The sequence below is a fragment of the Bombina bombina genome, chromosome 3 (assembly GCF_027579735.1).
Source record: "Bombina bombina isolate aBomBom1 chromosome 3, aBomBom1.pri, whole genome shotgun sequence".
In the NCBI taxonomy this organism is placed as follows: domain Eukaryota; kingdom Metazoa; phylum Chordata; class Amphibia; order Anura; family Bombinatoridae; genus Bombina; species Bombina bombina.
The window spans coordinates 705,194,565-705,219,437 of record NC_069501.1 but is presented as its reverse complement, the minus strand read 5'-3'; the positions used below and the strand labels follow the sequence as shown (position 1 = coordinate 705,219,437).

The 24,873-nt window shown below is 37.5% G+C and overlaps 1 protein-coding gene across 3 annotated transcripts in view; it reads right to left on the bottom strand.

The window, feature by feature from the left end:
- The window catches only part of P2RX1 (purinergic receptor P2X 1), a 183,288-nt gene that overhangs the window by 92,351 nt on the left and 66,064 nt on the right, over window positions 1–24,873 (bottom strand). For 2 of the 3 annotated variants that reach the window (XM_053707507.1, XM_053707506.1), the window contains exon 5: window positions 20,877–20,909. The exons of the other annotated variant lie outside the window; for it this stretch is intronic. In XM_053707507.1, the coding sequence (XP_053563482.1) occupies window positions 20,877–20,909 (33 nt within the window). The remainder of the gene's footprint in view (window positions 1–20,876; window positions 20,910–24,873) is intronic. 3 annotated transcript variants of the gene reach the window in all.

Sequence of the window (24,873 nt, the reverse complement as noted above, 5' to 3'; positions counted from 1 at the left end):
AAAGTCGCGGCTGAAAAGTGAGCATTAGACCCTTTCCTGACTGACTCCAAATACCGGCGGTAGCCTAAAACCAGCGTTAGGAGCCTCTAACGCTGGTTTTCACGGCTACCGCCAAACTCCAAATCTAGGCCTAGATTTGGAGTTTGGCGTTAGCCGTGAAAACCAGCGTTAGAGGCTCCTAACGCTGGTTTTAGGCTAACTCCGGTATTTGGAGTCACTCAAAATAGGGTCTAACGCTCACTTTTCAGCCGCGACTTTTCCATACCGCAGATCCCCTTACGTCAATTGCGTATCCTATCTTTTCAATGGGATCTTTCTAACTCCGGTATTTAGAGTCGTGTCTGAAGTGAGCGTTAGACATCTAACGACAAAACTCCAGCCGCAGGAAAAAAGTCAGTAGTTAAGAGCTTTCTGGGCTAACGCCGGTTCATAAAGCTCTTAACTACTGTACTCTAAAGTACACTAACACCCATAAACTACCTATGTACCCCTAAACCGAGGTCCCCCCACATCGCCGCCACTCGATTAAATTTTTTTAACCCCTAATCTGCCGACCGCCACCTACGTTATACTTATGTACCCCTAATCTGCTGCCCCTAACACCGCCGCCAATGTATTATATTTATTAACCCCTAATCTGCCCCCCACAATGTCGCCGCCAGCTACCTACAATAATTAACCCCTAATCTGCCGACCGCAAAGCGCCGCCACCTACATTATAGCTATGTACCCCTAATCTGCTGCCCCTAACACCGCCGACCCCTATATTATATTTATTAACCCCTAATCTGCCCCCCACAACGTCGACTCCACCTGCCTACACTTATTAACCCCTAATCTGCCGAGCGGACCGCACCGCTACTATTATAAAGTTATTAACCCCTAATCCGCCTCACTAACCCTATAATAAATAGTATTAACCCCTAATCTGCCCTCCCTAACATCGCCAACACCTAACTTCAATTATTAACCCCTAATCTGCCGACCGGAGCTCACCGCTATTCTAATAAATGTATTAACCCCTAAAGCTAAGTCTAACCCTAACACTAACACACCCCTAAGTTAAATATAATTTTAATCTAACGAAATTAATTAACTCTTATTAAATAAATTATTCCTATTTAAAGCTAAATACTTACCTGTAAAATAAATCCTTATATAGCTACAATATAAATTATAATTACATTGTAGCTATTTTAGGATTAATATTTATTTTACAGGCAACTTTGCAATTATTTTAACCAGGTACAATAGCTATTAAATAGTTAAGAACTATTTAATAGTTACCTAGTTAAAATAATAACAAAATTACCTGTAAAATAAATCCTAACCTAAGTTACAATTAAACCTAACACTATACTATCATTAAATTAATTAAATAAAATACCTACAATTACCTACAATTAAACCTAACACTACACTATCAATAAATAAATTAAATACAATTCCTACAAATAACTACAATGAAATAAACAATCTAAAGTACAAAAAATAAAAAAGAACTAAGTTACAAAAAATAAAAAAATATTTACAAACATAAGAAAAATATTAGAACAATTTTAAACTAATTACACCTACTCTAAGCCCCCTAATAAAATAACAAAGACCCCCAAAATAACAAAATGCCCTACCCTATTCTAAATTACTACATTTCAAAGCTCTTTTACCTTACCAGCCCTGAACAGGGCCCTTTGCGGGGCATGCCCCAAGAAATTCAGCTCTTTTGCCTGTAAAAAAAACCATACAATACCCCCCCCAACATTAAGACCCACCACCCACGTACCCCTAATCTAACCCAAACCCCCCTTAAATAAACCTAACACTAAGCCCCTGAAGATCTTCCTACCTTGTCTTCACCCTACAAGGTTCACCGATCCGTCCTGAAGAGCTCCTCCGATGTCCTGATCCAAGCCCAAGCGGGGGGCTGAAGAGGTCCATGATCCGGCTGAAGTCTTCATCCAAGCGGGAGCTGAAGAGGTCCATGATCCGGATGAAGTCTTCATCCAAGCGGGAGCTGAAGAGGTCCATGATCCGGATGAAGTCTTCTATCAACGGCATCTTCAATCTTCTTTCTTCCGGATCCATCTTGCAGACCTCCGACGCGGAACATCCTCTTCTCCCGACGCCTACTAGCCGAATGACGGTTCCTTTAAGGGACGTCATCCAAGATGGCGTCCCTCGAATTCCGATTGGCTGATAGGATTCTATCAGCCAATTGGAATTAAGGTAGGAATATTCTGATTGGCTGATGGAATCAGCCAATCAGAATCAAGATCAATCCGATTGGCTGATCCAATCAGCCAATCAGATTGAGCTCGCATTCTATTGGCTGATCGGAACAGCCAATAGACGTAGGAAGTGTTTCCGCATAGCAAACAATGGGGCTGCGTTAGGAGCTGAACGCAGCTTTTTTGCAGGTGTTAGATTTTTTTTCAGCTCAAACAGCCCCATTGTTTCCTATGGGGGAATCGTGCACGAGCACGTTTTTTAGGCTGGCCGCTTGCGTAAGCAACTCTGGTATCGAGAGTTGAAGCTGCGTTAAAAATCTCTACGCTCCTTTTTTGGAGCCTAACGCAGCCTTTTTGTGGACTCTCAATACCAGAGTTATTTTTATGGTGCGGCCAGAAAAAAGCCGGCGTTAGCTACGCGGGTCGTTACCGACAAAACTCTAAATCTAGGCCTAAGTGAGCAACAGTATTTACAATATTATTACCTCATTTTACATACCTTTTCTTGTGTCAAACATATTTGAAATATTTATAATTATGAACATTAGAGAGACAATTTAAGAAGTTATACCAAGTTTATGCCATTGAGACATAAAGATGTACTGATGTACTGTCTACTATCAGATGAAAACTGCAGACAATGAGTGTTTGTGTAGTAGAAGGCCAGGAAATGTAAGGCGCAAATGTGGAGGGGAGTTCCCAGGTCCCCGCATCCCCTCCAGCATTTGGGGGAGTGCTCAGGGTAAATTTTTGTAATTTGGTTGAAAAAGATGAGTCTTTTGCTTCTTTGGGAATAGTATGTATACTAGCTTCTAAGAATTCGCTTAGGAAGGAACCCTTGTCCGTTACATTGTTATAGAATCAAAGTAGTATCGGGGAGAGTAAATGAAAAGAAAAAGAGCGCAAGAACACGCATCTAAGTGTAGATTAAAAAAATGTTTTAATACAATAGCCCCTGTCCTTAATAGGTACCCACAGGATAAACAAATATACATGCTCAACAAATCACATAAAACTTTGTTAAAATCAGCAAACCCGTCTGATGTCCAGGGATAGGTTGTCTATCTAGTTGTCAGATCCCCCGTATCCTTGATCGTCCAAATAGTCAGTGAACACTGGGGTCGGTATATTCCTTATGGATCTAGACCAATAAGTTGATGCTAAAAACAAACTGATAGGGAAATCCCTCGGCTCACAGCATTCCTGCAGATTGCAGTTACTGTAGCCTCACAAGGACAAAACTTGACGTACATTTTGTTCCTCTCCAGAGGAACGTTTTCAAGAGTAATTTGTATTGTAAACGGTTGTGCCTTTTATACCCAGCACAACACAGCAGATTCGTGACTCCCGCCGCACACAAGATAGCAGCTGCAATTCTCGTGAAGGCGACTTACAGTCCCACACATCATCTACCGAGCCCTCAGCACTCTATAACACTAAAGCCAGGGTATGGAAGCAGGATATTCCTTGCTGACCAGCAGTAAGAGCTTCGCTCCTATCACAGCGAGAGGAGAAGAGGTAGAGAGAGAGAGGAGGTTCGCAGCATAAGCTGGTGGCGGTCTGTGACCCTGAGCCGACTAACTACATCAGACGGGAAGATGCTAATCTTGAACGATAGACAGTCTCTGCATGAGTTAAAGCAGCCGGATCGCCCACAGCCGGTTCAATTTTGCACTACCAATACCTCTCCCTCAGAAACGCTTACATATGAGACATCGCTCAGAAAGGCCATCTAGAAACGCTGAAAAGTCTCCATCTAATTTTCTACAGTCAGACACCTCGTTTACAAGTGCAAGCCATAATGTCTCACACTGACAAGCACTTGCAGCTTATTTACTGTATGTGTCATAGGTTGATGAGGGGTTGCCACGTTTCTTCGGCTTACTTTCCCTAAGGCAGATGAAAACACTATACATGCCTTTTGTTAGTTATCTACCAGCCCCACAGACCACCGTTAATGAAGATATGATTAAATTGTCTGATGTGGTGTTTTTTTTTTTAGACACTGGTTGTGTTTATTTAGTTATCCTGGGGATAGTTTTCCTTTATCATTTAGAACTGAACTTGTTTTTACCACAGTTTTCATAGCATTTTCGAATTATGTTGATTGATGTATTAGTGTGTTTTATATTTGTTCTGTTCATACATTGTTGTACAGGGTCAGTGCTTCACTTCCTATATGTTATTGCTAGGGTTCTGGCTTATTATTATGCTCTCATAGTTATGTATGGATGAGCGCTGTGGTCCAGTTATTTGATCTATTTAGCACCACATGCTTCTTTCCTCCTACAAGATGGCCTTTATAGTTAACTTATCTAGATTCTAGTAAATTTTTCCCACACAAGACTTTATTATATGTTCACAGTTAAAGGAACTTATTCTTTTTATAGCAGGAGGTCCCACAAGTACAACTTATAGCTATCTAGGATTAACTAATTCTCATACCACTTGTCTTTGAGACCCTCTTTCATATCCTTTTATATACACACTCTACACCGGCTAGCATAAGCCTTTGTGTCCTACAGTTCATCTCCTTGTAAACTATACTAGTTCTGAATTGCGGTTTCAGTTATTAAATATACTAAATACAGGGGTTAGACGATTTGCCACATCTATAGTGTAATAATGTTGCCAAAATGATAGCATCTGTTAGTATTTTCATTTATGACATCTGCATCTTAAAGGAGAATTAGATAGGCCTGTAAGGTATTGGTCCCCTTTATCTTTATGTATGTACTCCCAATATGTAGTAAGGTCCCTTGTTTTATTGCAATGCCAGATATAGCTCCAATTCATAGTACATTTTCTGTTGCATATGGCTGTCTCACTGTAAAATGGGCGATAATCCCTACTTTATTACATAACCAAACCTTTTTAAAAAGGTAATAATTGAACTAACAACTTTTTGTTTAGGTGGATTAACTTACTTTACATGTGCTTGCTTCACAGCCCCTATTGTCCCTATAATAAGCTTCCCCTTTTGGTTAAACCCAGCATATTCGCACTAAGATAACTATTGAGTAAGACACTATATTACGGGGTCCCTTATCACTCACTAGCTTTCCCTATGACCTGACTCTTTGTTGTAGTTATGCAAATATGTGCTCCCTTAAGGAATGATTTCTATACTTTCTAAGATGCTGTATGGTTAGATCTATTTGTCACTTCTATTTATAAAGGAAGAGACCCTCTGCATATTCTGCACAAGTTGCTGCTTGTAGTACCTGCTTTCCTACAACACACCTAAGCATGCTATAAGCCGTTAGTAGACACGAATAAATACACAATCTTAATACTGATTATATGCCAGCTGGATTATCATTATAGTTTAGGTCCCTCAAGTTAACTAAAATTGTATATTTAAGATAGACATATTGGTTTCATAGATATGTAAGGGTACTATATTTCATAGCCTAATTTATTTATAGTTGTTCATTATATGTTAAAAGTCATATAGCTTTTTGTAAAATTATACATGTGTGATCTCCAGTTTTTGCACCATTTACTTCTTTAATTATTTGTGCAGAAGCTGGAGTGGGCTAACTGAAGATAACACAATAGACATATTTGAACTCTTCATGGATTATATAGTCTCATGAGGGTCTTCATATGGGTGCTTAATTATATTGCTACTTTCCCATCCCTTACAAATTTGCTTGGCAGTCTCTAATACTTTCTACAATACAATACTCTCAGCTTTTAATACCAGCAATTTACAATCTTCCCTTCTCAAAATGTCTTCCTTTGTTCTCTTTGCTGTTGAGACTGCTTCTGTTATGCCTAACCATTTATTGTTCACAATATTCTGTATTTCTCTTTTATTTTACACACTATATTGTGATATATGTTTACATTTAATAGGAGATGCACATCTCAATGGCCACTCTATCATGCAGCCCACAGCTTTTAGACAGAGGATGGTTGATAGACTGGTTCCCAGTTCATTTTGCTACATACTGTATGTTGATATTATCTTGAGATATTTTACTAGTCACACATGTGTGGTTTTTATATTAGATAACATTCTTATTTGGTTCAATATATATGTTCCTAAATAGGAACCCTTCACATACTGTCAGGTAAGCTTATACAGCAGCCCTACAGGATCTTGCAATTTACACAATCTCATTACACCTTTTGGCCTCTTTGGTCAATATACATTGGTTCTTACTTACTCAATACTAAGGGTCACCTGCATTAACTTGCCATATCTTCGGACATAGAACACATGATATATAGATTATATCAGAAGAACAGCCCCTATTTTCCAATGCCTATATCTGGTAAATGTTAACCAGGGGAAGTTTGATCAAAGCAGCATCATAGCATAGGGAGAAATGTATCTTATTTGTTTTAACACAGTTGACACCTTTACTAACCTGGTCTATTCTACCCAACTAACTATAGTCTGACATGGCGTTATACAAAGTTTTGGCAACTGGGGTACTAAGAGGTGATCCAACTGGATGAGATGTTGTCCACTTTTATAAGACAGTTGATAACAGTTCATTTTACTTTATAGCCATTATCTTCACCCTGCAACTGTTTGTACCCCTTTGAACTACCTGGTATAGATGGGGTTAAATGTATTTCCTTCAATACATTCACGTATACATTATACATGCTGCCTTGAGTTGGCCTTAAGATAGATACGCTACCTATCAATCTGATGTCATTCTCACTAGATGTTTAGTATTATCATGTAGACTTTATCCTGATAGTTATGATTAAACTTTTAGTTTCTTGGTGACATACCCTAACTCAAATTTACTCATGGTGTCAATAGAGGAAAACTTTACTAGTAGTGTATTTGAAAGCTCAGAGACCCAATTGTATCTACAAACCTGACATACTAACTGGCTCCGCCCTCCACCCCCCACCACTCTATTTCGAGCGGCTCTCGCCCGCTGCATTCACCCCCCCATAAAACCATAAAGCTAACTCCCCCCTGGCCCTAATTTTACCTGAATAAATACTCTACTTTACTTTCTATACGGCACAGAGAGGACCATTTTTGCTTTTACTACCTTTATGATATTTTATTATAAAACTGAAGTCTCACTATAGATAGCCCAAATCTTACAATAACGCTTGAGATATATGGATACATAATGCCTTTTCTACATGGTTTTCTCTGCAATACTTTTCTAATAATACTGTATATACCCTTTTCTGTAAATGTATTTGTTTATGACTTCAATAAAAATTGTTTAAAAAAAAAACAAAAAAAAAAACATTGTATTGTTCATTGGCACTTAATGTTACAATTTTCAATTCTTAAAATCATAATGTAAAAAATAATATAACCAATATATAAAAATGTATAATGATTCATAAACGAATGCCCCTGAAGAGTAATTTTATTGTGTTCTCATGCAGATTTAACACTGCTAAACTCAATTCCACATGATTTATATCAAGGTAAAGAATTATGTACTATGTAATGTATGTTCTCCCAATGGTACTCCTCCTCCTTTTAGATATAATTGTACAAGCAATACCAATTAATTAGAAAGTATGTACACATGTATATATATATAGAAAATCGGACGCCTATCCTATGTCTGTTTTCCATACTCAAATTTACACACATATTCTGATCTATAATCAGATAGCAAGATTTATACTAAAAAAAATTGAATATCTAGATCCACATTCAGACCCTTAGGCTGCAGAAAATCTAGTTTTTTTATCCAAAACGTTTCCCGTTGTCTTAACTTAAGGAGTGTTAGTATCCCAAATATAAAGAGAAACCCATTCTATATTCATGATTTCTAGGCTTTCAGGATTCTTATTGTTCATTGATTTAAAATGTTGAGACACACTATGTAGTTCAAACCCCTTCTCTATGTTGGTGAGATGTTCCCTGAATCTATATTTGATCTTTCTTTTCGTCCTTCCAACATAGATCCAATTACATTTACATTTTAGTTGATAGACCACATATGTCCTCATATATTTACTCCGACTCTTAGAGGCATATTTTTTGGAGCCATTGAAATTGACAAAGTGGTCATGCTCCCCACTAATGTGTGGACACATCACACAATCTCTTGCCTTGCATTTATATGTTTCTGGTGCTGCTCCCCACCATTCAGAGTGGACAATCTTTGGTTTACTTCTTAATTTAGTTGGCTCTAGGAAAAATGTTAGATCCTTTTTATTTCTAAATAAGACCTCTGGGTTGTCTCTAACAAAAGAACCTGCCAGTGTTTGTTCATTATGCCCTTTTTCTTATGGTGTTGATTATTAAATTTAGTGATACATTTTGGTGGACACTTCTCCATGGCAGTTTTAGATTTCCTATTAGTTTTTTCAATAAGATCTTTTCTATCCATCTGATCTACTTTATGTTTAGTATTAGTTAATAAATATTTTTTATACACTTTTCCCTCAAATTTAGTAGTTAAAATTGCAGCCTCCTGTTCATAATCTCCAGCCATAGTACAATTTCTGACCCAAGGGGATATTATCCTTCCATCGTCTTAAATGCCCAATAGGGGCACTCAATAACCCATTTCTATCCGTAGTTTTCCTTAAGTTCTTTACTGCTATCTTATTTTTGTCAGTATCTTTAAATAAAGTTAGGTCCAATAAGTCTATTGTTTCACTAGAGTGATTAGAAGTAAATTTAAGGTTGTAATTGTTTCTATTCATATGTTCTAATAACCCTTTGATATCTTTAGTTTGTATCGGGGAGAGACATGTTGCAAAGGTCTTATAAAATATTGCTGTAAAGCCATTTGGTCCCGGGGCTTTATGAGCCTTCATAGCTGCGATAGCAGCTTTAACTTCTTCAATTGTAAAGGGGTCTAGGGTGGGCAAGTGAAGACCTTCTAAAAAGTGCTGGATACTATTGCTATTGGGGTGGGGTGTGGTAGTTAAGTCTCCTAGATTGTATAGAGATGTGTAGTAATCTGTAAATGCCTGTCCTATTTCTTTTGGGGAGTGTACTATACCCTTAGCTGTCTGGATTACAGCGAGTCAGTTTTGTTGAATTAGTTTGTGGAGTTTGACTGCTATAAGTCTATCTGCTCTGTTACCCTTGTAGTGGTACAATTTCTTAAGTTTGAGAAGATTATCTTGTTCCCTCATAGTCTCCCGCTTAGAGATTTCCTCCCTTATTACTCCTATCTGTTGGGTGATCAAGGGTTTAGGGTCTCTTTTATTTGTTAGTTCCAGAGTATGTAAATCCCCATAGAGTTAGCTAAGAGGTATTTGTATTTTGTACGCAAGCTGCCCAGACCATTTCTAAGCTGGTGGTTCCGGTGTCGTTAATTGCTAAATAATCCTGAATAAACTGGGTTAGGACTGGAATCTCTGTATCTGATAAGCAGTGGTCTGGGAGTCTCTAGGTCGGTCGGCTTTCAGAGGATTGTAGTAAGGAGAGGTCAGCACTGACCATATCATGGTCTGAGCAAGAGCATACCTTGATACATGGAGTGCGGAATTTATCTAAGGTCCAAGAGTCACAGAGGAGGTAATCTATGCGTGAATATGAATTTTGGGGTTTAGAAAAATGTGTGTAGTCCCTCTCTGATGGGGATAAACATCTCCAATCAACTATAGATTGTATTGATACATCAGTTTGCGAAAGGCATTTGATCGTGAAGATAGATTACGGTCATTTTGATGTGTCCCTGAGTTTTTTTTTATCTATTGTGGGGTCCCATACTAAATTAAAGTCTTGCCCTATCAGTAGGTGTCCTCTCTTATTTTTTCGAGGGATCGTAGTAGGGTCCATAGGAAAGGCAGTTGTCGGGAGTTGGGGTATAAATGGAGACAAGAGTGTACACCCCGTCATTGAGGTTACAGATAACAATTATATAACGGCCCTCGGGGTCTCTCTCCACATAGTCAATAGCACATTTAATCTCCTTGTGGACCAGAAATAGAAATAGGGTAATAGCTGGAATTTTGGAGAAACCGGGAACCCCCTGCCCAATGGGTCTCCTGTAGGAAAACAATGTGTAGTTTATGTGTCAGTAGGTATTGGGTAAAGAGGCTACGCTTGGTAGGGGAATTTAGACCTTTGAGTATTAAGGGTGGCTACATGTCTTAATTAGGGGGCCCACATACAGGTAGAGCTATGTAGGAGACAGGTATTTTTCTTTTGGTGTGGCTATATCTAGTTAAGAACATTACAATTATCTGAACATAACAGTTTCAAATACAACTTAACATATATAAATAACATTAGTTAGTGTAAACATTTTTCCTCAAACACTAGTTTCTTCCCTCCTCTCTCCAGCAGAGACCGATAGTAAGTCAGTTGACTCAGGAGTTCTGGGGTTATGCCTAATCCTCTCATTACCAGAAAGAGGAGGAAGAAAAGCGGCGGCCTAGTCCCTGACCAAAAATTAAACACTGATTATATCTTGATTTCCTAGGTAAGTGTACCTGGTCGAGATCTCTATGTGTTTAGAGCAATTTATGAGATAAAAAGCATTGGGTACAGCCATGTCTGAGTAACATCAACATCTTGGTTATCTAAACATTATGAACTCTGAAACATAACAATGGGTGTAAATAACAATATCAAGCTCAGGTTTGACATTCTATATATTAGTTTGTTCTGCTCTTGCTCTGGTGTATAAGAGGGGTGGCCAAGGATATCAACTGGCAAAAGTCTGAACTACTCTTATTGACAAAAGGAAAGGAAAAATCCTCTTCACAAGAAACAAAGTATCCGTATGATAAAATACACTGCTAGCACTGAACAAGTGTGGAGGCCCCCCACACGAAACATGTCTGCCATTCTCTGCCCTACTGGATATTCCTTCCTGATCATGTGAGCCTTGTGCTCACATTCTGTTTTTATGCTGTACTTGCTACAAAGTAATACATTTTTCTATTTTATCATACGGATACTTTGTTTCTTGTGAAGAGGAGTTGCTACAGATTTTTCCTTTCCTTTGGTCTTTTTGGCGTTCCAACGAGGACGCTGTCCAGTTGCACCCTCATAAGGGAACAAGTGGATACTACGGATGTGTGGACACGCTGAAGAAAACGCTGCCTTGGTTATCGTGGAGCTGGTGAGTACCGTAGATCTGTGTGTTTGTTGTACTCTTATTGACACCATGGGAAGGAGGGAGGTCATAAGCTTATCGCAGGGTGAAAGCACATACAGGTTGTTACACAGCCACCCATCTGAGGATTGCTACAGAAAGTCAGTCTATCTACTAAACATTAGCCTCAGTTAAAATAGCAAAGCAATAGTTACTTGTACAATACCATCCCAGTAAAGTATAAACACATGAATAGGCATTGTCTAGGGCAGCCCCTTCTCACCCTTCCTCTCTTGGCGGAAAGACGATGCATGGCCACTATTAGATTCGGGGTAAGGGTAGCTGATTTTATGATCTGGGGTCTTCTCAGAAGAGAAAAGTAGGTGAAGTCTCCCTACATAATAGCACATGTCTAGTGTAGGCCAAGTTGGCTTGACAGAGTTCACATCTGAGTTCGGTGCTTCTGCTGAATGTGATTTGGGGCTGGTGGTAAGGAGTGTCTCTTTTCACTTGACGTGGTCCTCTGGGGGTTGGTGTCGCCACTCCTGGGCGGACGCCAGTAGACCTGGAGAATTACTGGGACCAAAAAAAAAAAATCCTATTTAGTATGAAGCACAGCTTTGTCTTTACGAAAAATGAGAAATGGGGATCACAAGATAAAGCTGAAAGTTCTGAAATTCTTCTAGTAGATGAAATATCTAGAAGAAAAGGGACTTCCAGGACAGGAGTTTAATATCTATGCTGAGCATAGGTTTAAAAGGAGGACCTTGAAGAACTAAAGAACTAAATTAAGAAATAGGTCTTACAACTGACCTGATACTCACTAATACTTGAACAAAAGTTTGAACGTCAGGAAACTTGACTAATTTGTTGTGGAAAGAACAGATAGAGCTGAAATCTGACCCTTCAAGGCACTAGCAGATAAATCCTTGTCTACTCCATACTGAAGAAATTGAAGAATCCTAGGAATCCAGAGGTAGAAAAGCTCCTTTACCACCGGTAACAGTTAAGATAATATGCTATTCGACACTATGTCAGCAGACCAAGACTCCATCCATAAGGCTCTCCTAGTCAGGACTGCAAGAGACATATTCTTGGCATCACTTTTGGTGATGTCCAGTACTGGGTCCCAAATTAAAGCTTTTGACATCTTAAGGTTCTAATACAATTTTGAAGATCTTCTTCAGAAGATAGGATAGCCGCTAACTGAGATAAGGAGTCACACCACAAAGCTACGGAACCAGCAACTCAGGTGATAGCAACAGCTGGTTTGAGAAGAAGTCCTGTTTGAAGAAATAATTTCCAAAGGAAGGAGTCTAATTTGGGATCCATTTGATCTCTGAAAAGGGTACTATCCTCAAGAGGGATAGTGGTATGCTTGGCCAAAGTAGAAAAAGCTCCTACCACTATGGGAATACATTTTCATAATTCTATATTCTGTTTTGGAATTGTATACATCTTTTTAAACCTGGAAAAAGGGGCGGATGGCATACCAGGTTTCTTCCATTCCTTAGAAATAATGTCTATAATCAGGAAAATAAAAAGGAGTCTTAGGAGGAGCCTTAAATATAGCATTTAACTGATTGACAGGTTTTTCTTCAGTAGGTTTAGAATCTGATAGGCCCAAAGTCTTAAGCTTCTCATGTAGCAAAGAACAGGGATGTTCCAAGTTAAACTAGAAAGAGGAGTCAAAGTCAGTTTCAGGGACAGCATTTTGATCCCCAGAAGATAATTCTCCTTCTGATCAAAAATCAGAATACAGGTGGCCCTCGGTTTACGACGGTTCAATTTGCGCCGTTTCAGAATAACTCCCTTTTTTCAGTCTGTGACTGCTATTGAAAAGCATTGACTGCTATTGAAAGCATTACCACATGCATACATTAAAATAGCCAGTAGGTGGAGCTGTCCACTTGTGTTGCAGCAAACACATGCAAAGAAAAGCAAGCCAGACGTGATCAATGGATCAGCTTTCAAAGGAACAAGATCTAGCAGCCACTTCCCTTAGATGCAGACTCAATGCAGAGAACTGTTTTCAGAAAAAGGCAAGTAAAAAGCGTTTTTGTTCATTAAACTTAGTTTGATGATGATACAGTCTGTTGTGTGATTAAACACAGGCAGGCTGAAATTAAACAGTGTATAACCAGACCTGAGCAATGGAGCCATTTAAAGGAACAAGATCTGGCAGCTACTTCCCTTAGCTGCAGAAAAATGCAAGTAAAAAAAATGTTTTTCTTCATTAAACTTAGTTTGATGATGATACAGTCTGTGTTTGTGTGATAATTTTATTAGGTGCAGTTTAGCAAATGTTTTTGTTAATTAAAGCGATTATTTTGTTTTTGTTCATTAAACTTAGATTGATGATGATACAGTCTGTGTTTGTGTGATAATTTTATTAGGTGCAGTTTAGCAAATGTTTTTGTTAATTAAACTTAGTTTGATGATGATACAATCTATATTATAAGGTTTATAATGCTGTTTTGCATTTAAAGTCTCCATTTCAAAGCTTTAAAAATAGTGTATTAGGTGTTACTTATGTCAATTTTGAGAGGGGCCTGGAACCTAACTCCCTCACTTCCCATTGACTTATATTATAAACTAGGTTTCAATTTACAATGGTTTGGATTTACAACCATTCCTTCTGTAACCTAGCCCCGGCGTAAACTGAGGGCTACCTGTACTGCAGAATGTAAGGTATCTGACTCTGAGGAGGAGAAATTGCATATCTGCAACAGAAGTTGTAGCCATATCCACAGATTTGCGCTTCCGCTTACTTGGTCTGGGGATAGTCACCAAAAACTCTGACATAGTATGGTGTAAATTGTTCTTAAATTCTGGAGTAAAATCTGTAGTAGCTCCTTGAGTAATGTACATTGGAGCAGAGTATTGAAGTATGCACTGATAATGCTTGTCCAATAAAAAGTACCACTACATACGTCAATACTCTGTATATGTTTCTGAGCTAACATCTGATCCAGCTAATTCACCTTTACTGACAAGGGAGGGGTTTGGAGCTGAAAGCAAGTGTGGGGAGAGACAGGGATACAGACTCTCATGGGGATACTATTACTGACTCTGTTGGAATGCTGGGTGGGCTGTTCTGTAAGAAGGGATTGGCGGTGCTGCCAGGAGCGATACGGCTATGGAAATAGCCAAGCAGCAGGGGAGACAGTTCTCCACGGGGAGACTAAATTAATTACAACTCCAGTATGAGGAGGGGGTAAGACTTTTACACCAGTGCGGTATAGGGCTATATTATGTGTGCTAAACAGATCCCAGCATAACGCTCACAGTGGTCCCTGCAGGGCTTGTACATTCCTCTGCTTTAGGGATTGCTGTGAGCTTTATGCTGGGATCTGTATAGCACACGTAATATAGCCCTATACCGCACTGGTGTAAGAGTCTTACCCCTCCTGATACAGGAGTCCATGAAGCAAGTTGCCGCGATCATCAGATGAGTAAGCCTCTGCAAATACCAGCCACCTAAGATTCATCTGAATATAAAATTAAATAAAACCTCTGCCTCCCTTTTGGCACAAATATGAGACCGGTACCGCCGTCATTTAGGGACAAGTATACAAGTCTGTGTTCTGGTTAGAGCAATACAAAGTACACAGGAGCACATAGCACACCCCTACAAAATTTCAACCCGGCGGGAATCAAATGGGATTTTTTTAAGTAGCACTAATCAATAAATAAAAAATAAGGCAGTTAACCCCTCCACACACTGAGGCCTATTTATCATATGTCTGTCGGACCTGATCTGACAGTGCGGATCAAGTCCGACAGACATCGCTGAATGCGGAGAGCAATATGCTCACCGTATTCAGCATTGCACCAGTAGCTGTCCCTACAGGGCTTGTACTAGTTAGGGAGTGTGGGAAAAATGCTTGCTCTGTAGCCTAGTCGTATTATGGGCATATTCTTATGTAGTTATATTACTTCAAACTTTCTCAAGATTTTAGCAGCAAAATTGATAATACATGTCAATGACAAACTCTTCTTTGTATGCTTCATTTAATTAGCTAATATTTTTTTGGGTGTATAATGTCCCTTTACCCCCTTAATGACCAGCATTGTACCCTGTACTACACTGGTCATTAAGCCCTTAAGGACCTGGGCCTCTCTCTGCCGTGATTTTGCAGTGCAGAAAAAGACAGGCAGAGGTACCAATCCCGAGAGGTGCCGATCATTGGTGGTGTGGGAGGGTTAGGAGGGAGGCGGGTGGGCGGCCCATAGCTGCAGAGGGGCAGGAGCGGGTGGGACTACTATGCTTCATAAGCATTTCTTTAATAGTGGTAGTGAGTGGGAAGGAGAGAGGGGGTAGGGGGAAGGAGGGAGAGGGGACTCTTATAACAAAGGGGGGATTAGAGGGTGGGAAATCGATCTGGGAGGGGGAGGTCAATGAAGGGGGGAAGCTACACTACAGAAAAATAAGTTATTATTTTAAAAATAAAAAAATTATAGCTAACTGGGTACTGACAGGCAGGTGCCAGTACCTAGTATGGCAGGAATTAGTTAGCAGGGGAAGGGTTAGAGAGATTTTGGGAGGGAACAGGGAGGTGGGAAGGTAAGGGGGTAATCCTACACTAAGGAAAATAATAATAAATAAATAAAAAAGGTGTAAAACTGCCTACTGGCAGACTGTCTGCCAGTACTTAAGATGGGGGTAACCAGTGGGTGGTAGGGGAGGGAAGAGAGCTGCCTCAGGCCTAGACTTGCATGCCCCACTTCCATGACTGAAGAACTGTTCACTATAGTATGCCCCCCTTCCATGACTGAAGGACTGTTCACTATAGTATGCCCCCTTCCATGACTGAAGGACTGTTCACTATAGTATGCCCCCTTCCATGACTGAAGGACTGCTCACTATAGTATGTTCCTCTTCGATGACTGAAGGACTGTTCACTATACTAGGCTGAACAGACCTCTCTGACCTTGCCACCCCCAAACTGATATCTCCACCATCTTCCCTCAATCTGGCAAATCTGTTGGGGTGTACCACCTCAGAACTGGCCTGTCTCTTCCGCTTACATTTACTTCCCCTTCTAACAGTGATCCAGCTACTTCCCGGAGTCTCCCCATCTAAATCCTCTCCATTCCCACTGCTCAGTCATATCCATATCCCTTTCAAGTATCTAAATACCACGCAGTGTTGCAATTTAATCCCACATATAATCCCTGAAGTGGCTGCTACAGTGATGCAAACATATGGCAAGCTGTACACTGAGTGATATTCTCACACATTCTTACTTAAAAGGTTTATCTTAAAAATATAAAAGATTTACATTCACTCTTGGTTACTCCAATCCCTTGTTTGATCTAACTCCCTTGGTTCTCAAACTCTATACTTAACACAGAGAAACTAATGCAGCAAAAACTCACAGAGAAAGGCTCACAGAGTTAATGAACTAAATTTATAGTATAGGCCCACACAGCTGAAACTAATCCCTCCCCTAGGGGGAAAAGGAATCAGTCTAAATTTAAAAGCAAGCTTAAATAAAAACAGTTAAATATAAGTTTTAAACTGCACACCTTACACAGCAAACAATTTAAGAACTCCCTTGGTTCTCAAACTCTATACTTAAACAGAGAAACTTACTTAAAGGGATACTGAACCCATTTTTTTTCTTTCATTATTCAGATAGAGCATGCAATTTTAAGCAACTTTATAATTTAATCCTATTAACAATTTTTCTTTGTTCTCTTGCTATCTTTATTTGAAAAAGAAGGCATCTATTCTAAGGAGCCAGCAAAGTTTTGGTTCAGAACCATGGACAGCACTTATTTATTGGTGCTGTCCAATCAGCAAGGACAACCTAGGTTGTTCAACAAAAATGGGCCGGCATCTAAACTTACATTCTTGCTTTTCAAATAAACATACCAAGAGAATTAAGAAAATTTGATAATAGGAGTAAATTAGTAAGTTGCTTAAAATTGCATGCTCTATCTGAATCACGAAATAAAAAAATTGTGTTCAGTGTCCCTTTAACATATAGAAACTAATGCAGTAAACCCTTTACAGAGTGGTTTTCTAATTTGAATAAAAGAGTCCCATAGTCCCAATATAAAAATAAAATAAGCACTAAAAACCAGGTGAACTGACTTTTGATAGGTGTCTGCCAGTAGGAAGGCTGAGTAACCATGGCTATGCTATACTATGTAAGTAAGTAAGCATCTACAAATACCCTGTGGGCTGTGTGAGTGCTGAAAGTCACTTACTTGAGTGAAGCACCCCTCCACTGAGCTTACCAAGAAGGTCTGTAGCTGTATCCAGTAGAGAACCCACACAGTGTTGTAAAGGTAACAGCAGAGGCTCCCACAGGAGGAGGCTAAGGGACATGTGCCCTCAACATCTGAGGGGAGTTATGGCTGAAATCCCATAGTGAGATAATGTGCACATAACCTGGTACTCCTGTACCCCATCTTCTGAAGTGGTATTTCCAAGGGGTAATGGGTTTTTACATATGTTTAAGATCATAAAATAATCCAAGATTGAATAACTGGAACACCTATATCTTCATCCTCACTCCTGGGAGGCAAAGAACAAACTGAATAGTGCTGGGAGGTGGGAATGATTCAATTATCTTGTTATTGGGGTTCTTTGCTACCTCTTAGTGGTGGGAATTATATTCCACACATTAAGGCTTTGTGGACTCTCATCCCTCATATGAAAGAAAAAGTGTGCCAAACTATCATCTCTCAGACTTCTCTCACAAGACTTTTTAATGCACTAATCAAAATGTATTCAAAATTAGTAAAAAGTGATTACAAAAATATATTCCCATCCTTTACAAGCTGAGCAGAGTCAAGGTTACAGTCAAGGTTACTGTTTTTTTACTTTATTTTTCATTTCCTAATGTTCCATATCACTTTTCCTCTGTTTCAATTTTCCATCTCCCCAGAAGACGTTTCTATGTACTTCAGTCTCTTTTTTTTCGCTGCACCCATACATTTATTTTCTGTAGACAATTTATTTCATAGCACTTTGCTCTCTGTTTTCCTCTTCTTGATAAATTGAATGTGAGGATCAATAAGTTATTATCAGTTTGTGAAAGTACAAAACAACTCATATCAGATGTGATGTGAGAAGCAGCTAAGACCTCTCTACTTAAATGGAGAAAAAAACATGAATATTAGGAGAAGAAACTCTCACTATTATTGGTTCATTCTTATGGTCAGAAAACCTTCACTTAGACAAATGATTATCCAATAAGCTGTATAAGTAGCCATGCCGCCTCCAAAACATCACTTCATCCATCATGTCATTTGCCCTGAACCACAACACCTCCCTTTTCAAGTGAAAGAAGGTATAAGTCTGTATTTAACAATTAAAATTATATGTTTAAAAAAACATCAAGCTTGACAGCACAAGCTTATATTAAAATACAACAAAATCGTGCAAAGGCAAAGTGTCTGTGACACAACACATACATTAGGCATACAGACAGTGCACAAGTGTATTAGTAAACAGTTTAGGTAACTACATAACTCATAAGAGGTTTGGAGAGATCAAACTTTTTCAATACGATGGGGTGGGATAAAGCGCTCCAAAAACAGAGCTGACCAAAGGAAGGGAAACTGGGAGAATATATAAAGTGCCTTATACACCAAAAAATAAAGTATAAAATGTTTATAACATTCGATTATGTATCAAAAAGGAAATATATCTTAAGGACCCAAGATTGGTATAATAAAATGTTTAATAGAATGTTCTAAAAAACAGGTAAAAATGATTATTAAAATAATGGTTACGATGCCGGCATAAAAAAAAAGGTTATACACCATTTGAAGATGATTGAATTAATAGCAGTCTGGTAACTAAAATACAAAAAACAATAACACTTATTATAGCAAGAGAATATCACAAAGGATACTACATTATATATAATACATGTAAAGTAAAATCAAGTATATCTAGCTAGTGGAAACAAATGTAACACAATAAAAACACAGATCTGTTGCAGCTCCGTGACAAACCTAAATGTTTGGTCGGAAAAATACAGTGAGAATAAGTATATATATATATAGCTATTTGGCGTTGTCTTCAGCTGTGCACAGCCTCCGATGGATTGGAATACAAAGAAGGAAAAAACTCACTGTTTGTGGATATGCAACTTCTGTAGTACAATTCCGTAAGAATGATGACGTCAGGTCATGTGACTGAGTGACGTTGTCCACTAGCCTCCAATCGATACTCTGTATCTTCTGTAGTGGAAAGTTAATTTGAAAGGGTTGATACAATTCTTGCAATGCGTTTGTTATACATGCATTTAGTGCAAATTTGCTTGTAGTCTGGACACAGATAAGATAATATTCAAACACTGATACCAGGGTTTTTAGTCGATCAGGTAGTTAGGCCCAAACAGGGATTATTCATGTAGTTTGTTCATTAGCCATACAAAACAAACAATGAACCCGAGTGATCTATTGACAGAAAATGGAAGGGAATACATGCACATTAACATGAATTATTCATATGTCTACACTTTTTGTTAATATAGAGATGAACCTGTATAGTGAGTGTTTGACCCCTCTGAAGAAAATACAAGGGTAGTAAGCACAATCTACGCGTTTCAGCAGACTAAACTGCCTTTATCAAGACCTGAAGTCATCATTCTAACGGAATTGTACTACAGAAGTTGCTTATCCACCAACAGTGAGTTTTTTCCTTCTTTGTATCCCAATCCATCGAAGGCTGTGCACAGCTGACGACAACGCCAAATATATAGACTTATTCTCACTGTATTTTCTGACCAAACATTTAGGTTTGTCACAGAGCTGCAACAAATCTGTGTTTTTATTGTGTTCCATTTTTTTACACTAGCTAGATATACGTTTGTATCATAGCCTTGATTTTACTTTATATATATATATATATATATTATATATACTGTAGTATCCTTCGTGATATTCTCTTGCTATAATAAGTGTGATTGTTTTTTGTATTTTAGTTACCAGACTGCTATTAATTCAATCATCTTCAAATGATCTATAACCTTTCTTTTTATGCCGACATCGTAACCATTATTTTAATAATCATTTTTACCTTTTTTTTAGAACATTCTATTCTATTAAACATTTTATTATACCAATCTTGGGTCCTTAAGATATATTTCATTTTTGATACATAATTGAATGTTATAAACATTTTATACTTTATTTTTTGGTATATAAGGCACTTTATATATTCTCCCCGTTTCCCTTCCTTTGGTCAGCTCTGTTTTTGGAGCGCTTTATCCCACCCCCATCTTTTTGAAATTGCTTGTATTTTGATCACTGTTTCTGAAGATTATTGTGATCTTTTTTGGGATTTAGCTAAGACCATATCCAGGTAGCTCCTACACCACCCTCTCTTTTTTTTACGTAGAGATTAAACTTTGTAATGTGATATCACAATGATGCTAATGAAAAATTACCCTATTCAAAACTAGTAACCCTGTATGATGTGTTGCAAAGAAACAATCACACAATCATTAAAAATATATGTTTCATTGGTGTTTCTAAACAACCAAAGAACCCAGGTGAGATAGTACAGACTAGAGCTTTAAAAAGTAATGATTTACTCTGTGTTGGGTTTGATCTTGAGCAGATATGATTATTTTGCATTTAACCCCACCCAATATCTGTGGTCTGAAATTACCTGATTGACTCAGTGGTGGATCATAGGTCTCTCCTTGTTAGCATAGGAAGTTGTGGGGAAAAACAAAACAGACAAAAAAAAAGAAACACATTTCACCACATGTGCAAATGAATTAGTCCATATACATAAATGGTTAGTGCATATTTGTCACAACAGTGTAGCTGAACTCTAACAGACACATAAAGCATACAATGTGGCTGCCCTCCTGCACTGGGCTTGGTAACCTCACTCACCCTTACACCTGGGTATTCTTTACCTTTAAAAAATACTAAATAAATAAATAGCATTCTGTTCAGTCATTTAAACTGGACTAATGCACTGTTACATCCTAGAAAGCACAATGATTTTAATATGTTAAGATCCATTAGTGGTAATGGAAGCAGAAAAAATATGCAGAACTTCAGCCTGATTAAAGTCTGTGTTTAAATGGAATATTAGTAAAAGCAAGTATGAGAAGTTATTTACACATGCGGCACGTGCAGTTAGTGCAATCCAGTGAAAGCTGATGCTAAATAATGTGACAAACAAACACATCTAATGGTCATTTATATCTAAGCACCTTCCACCATCTCACAGCTAAAACTTGAAGGATCATTAAAAACTTCTTGTTTTTGTGTAAAAATTGTGACTTGTCATTTGCTCCCTAGAAAGGCATAAAAGCAAAATATGTAACCTTCCAATTTCCTAAATCGACTATATAATTTACAGCATTTACAAGTTACAAACGTTGCTTTGTTGCTTCTCTAGAGAGCGTTGGATAAGCACAGATTTACACAAAACCAAGAGGTGTTTAATGTTCCTAATAGATTATTTACAGATTACAAATTTAAGTAAATGTAAGCAGGGAAAGAAAAAAATGAATATTTATCAAAGTGTGAACAGATCAACAAAATACACGATTGTTTAAAGGGATATTAAACTCAATTTTTTTTTCTTTCATGATTCAGATAGAACATGCAATTTAAGCAACTTTTCAATTCTACTTTTTGGAAATAATGTTGCAAAACACTTTATAATTTACTCCTATTATAAATGTTCCTTTGTTCTCTTGGTATCTTTATTTGAAAAGCAGAAATGTATGAGCCGGCCCATTTTTGGTTCAGCACCTGGGTAGTGCTTGCTGATTGGTGGCTCAATGTACCCATTAGAAAGTTGCTTAAAATTGCATGAATCTGAATCATGAAAGAAAAAGTGTGGGTTTCATATCCCTTTAAGTTACAATCACTTTAGATTTGAGAAGAGAGTGTTAGCTGATTCTTTTAGTAAATAATGAAATAGTTGTTTGACTCCTGACACAAACTTTTGCATTTTGTATTTTTATTCAGTGCTTGTTGCCAGTCCACTTGGCCTGACCTTGTTATGCAGAGATAGATTGATGAGTTATTATATGGATGGGATTAAGTTTGACTTGAAATGATGACTGGGTATTGGTTAGAGTTGGTGTATGGATACAGCTCAGGTAAGAGAGGAAGGTTTAAACATCTGGTAACATAATTAAAGGGAAACTGCACTTAAATATGTTAATGCAATTTAAATTAATTTGCCTCTATTAGTTGTACCCTTCCTACTAAGACTCAGTGGTTTACAGGTATTTTTTACTCAACTAGCATTATCAGTACCAATCAAACAATGAGCTTTAACAAAAAATGTCAATAAGTATCAATAGGAATTACACTAATTACTCAGCCATTATATGTCGAAAACAAAGTTTTAACAGTTATTATATTTCTATGTATAATCATTTTTGTATTCTTTCATTAGAAAATCACAAGCTATAGCACTTTCACATTAACATAATTCATTTTTGTCTTTTTTTTCTTTTTTTTTTCTGTCTCACTAAAATTGCAGATACTCACATTTTATAGTACTATAATGAAGTGCAAAAAACACAACTGATGCAGTCTGTGCAGCTAGGAAACTTTAAAGAGACCGTAAAGTCAAAATGAAACTTCCATGATTTTGATAGAGCATGCAATTTTAAACAACTTTCCAATTTACTTCTTTCATCCAATTTACATTTGTTCTCTTGGTATCTTTTATTGAAGAGTAAAACTAGGTAGGCTCCTAAAAGCTCAGGAGTGTGCACGTGTCTTTAGTACAACACTGTATAACAAAGCTACACATAATGTTTCAAAACACTGCTGCCATAGAGTACTAAAGACACGTGCACACTCCTGAGCTATTATGAGCCTACCTAGTTTGACTCTTCAATCAAAGATACAGCGAGAACAAAGCAAATTTGATAACAGAAGTAAATTAGAAATTTGTTTAAAATTGCATGCTCTATCAGACTCATGAACGTTTAACTTTGACTTTACAGTCCCTTTAAATACTTTTTTTTATGAGGTTGGTACACATAAATAATACTAATGATACTATTTAATGTATCTTAATTGTGGCTACTGTGTACTTACACTCACTTGCAGCATTTCAATAGAGCTTAACTTGGCTAAAGTTATTTTTCATAATTACTGAGCTATAAAAATATATTTTTTTATGGCTTAGAAAAAAACAAAAACATGTTTTACCTTAATGTAAAAGTCCTGTGTCTTTTTTTGACAAAATTGCTGCTATATTAAATAGCACAAATTTCGTAGCTTACCTTCTTTGTCATAACATGATAATTTGTGTTATGAACGTATGTTTCAAAGCCCATATTAGCCTTAAAGGAGCACAGTATTGAAAAAAGAGCATTAAAAATCTGATTACATTTAAAGAAACTAGCTTGAATTGCAGGTTTGTCACGACAATACTTAAGTAATCACTGTCCACTGGCTGATTATGACACTGTCACTGGTATTTGCTGACAGTGACAAACCTAAAAATAAAAATAAGGAAAACCTTTCTTCTGCTTTTTTTTTTTTATGAAATACTATAATACTTTATAACATACTTTCTTTTTAAATGGCACAGGGAAAAAAAATGGAAGATTGTCCCTTTAAGACTTATCAATTAAAGTGCAAAATAAACACTACATCTTTACTTGTGCCTAACAGACCACAATTGAAACTTTACATTACAGGCATACTAAACCCACATTTTTTCTTTCATGATTCAGATAGAGCATGCAATTTTACGTGACTTTCTAATTTACTCCTATTATCAATTTTTCTTCATTCTCTTGCTATCTTTATTTGAAAATGTAAGAATGTAAGCTAGGGAGCCGCCCCATTTTGCTTCAGCACCCTGGGTAGTGCTTGCTGATTGGTGGCTACATTTAGCCACCAATCAGCAAGTGCTACCCATGTGCTGAACCAAAAATGAGATGTCTCCTAAGCTTAAATTCCTGCTTTTCAAATAACGATACCAAGAGAACAAATAAAAATGAATAGGAGTAAATTAGGAAGTTGCTTAAAATTGCATGCTCTATCTGAATCATGAAATAAAAAATGTGGGTTTCATTTCAGTTTAACAATTTTCTTTGTCCTAAAAAACAACAACTGTAGCAGTGTACAAGTATGTTATAGGGCTATAATACAAGGCACAATGACAGCCTAGGGTTTGATTATACTAATGCACTTGAATTTAATTTGTTTGCAATATAAATACATATGCACTTCAATTTAAGTTGCAGTATCCATACAAATGCACTTGAAAGGATTATTTATTGGCAATATTCATACAAATGCATCTGAATTTAACTTGTTGCAAATATTCATACAAGTGCACCTGAACTTAAGTTGCAGTATTCATACAAATGCACTTGAATTTGATTTGTTTGCAATATACATCCAAATGTACTTGAATTTGAGTTGCAGTAGTCATAAAAATACACTTGAATTGTTTGTAATAGTCATTTGCTTGCAATATACTTGAAGTTTTATATTACAAAAACAAATAAATGAAAGAAGGGAAATGCATAATAGTATTAGATCTTAGAACAATTAGAATGTCTCAGAAGCAATTTGTAGATTTAATAATTTACAGTAAGGGAAGAAACGAATTCAGTCAGTGAATATATACAAATAGATAGTTAAAATGTTTTATATTTCTTTAT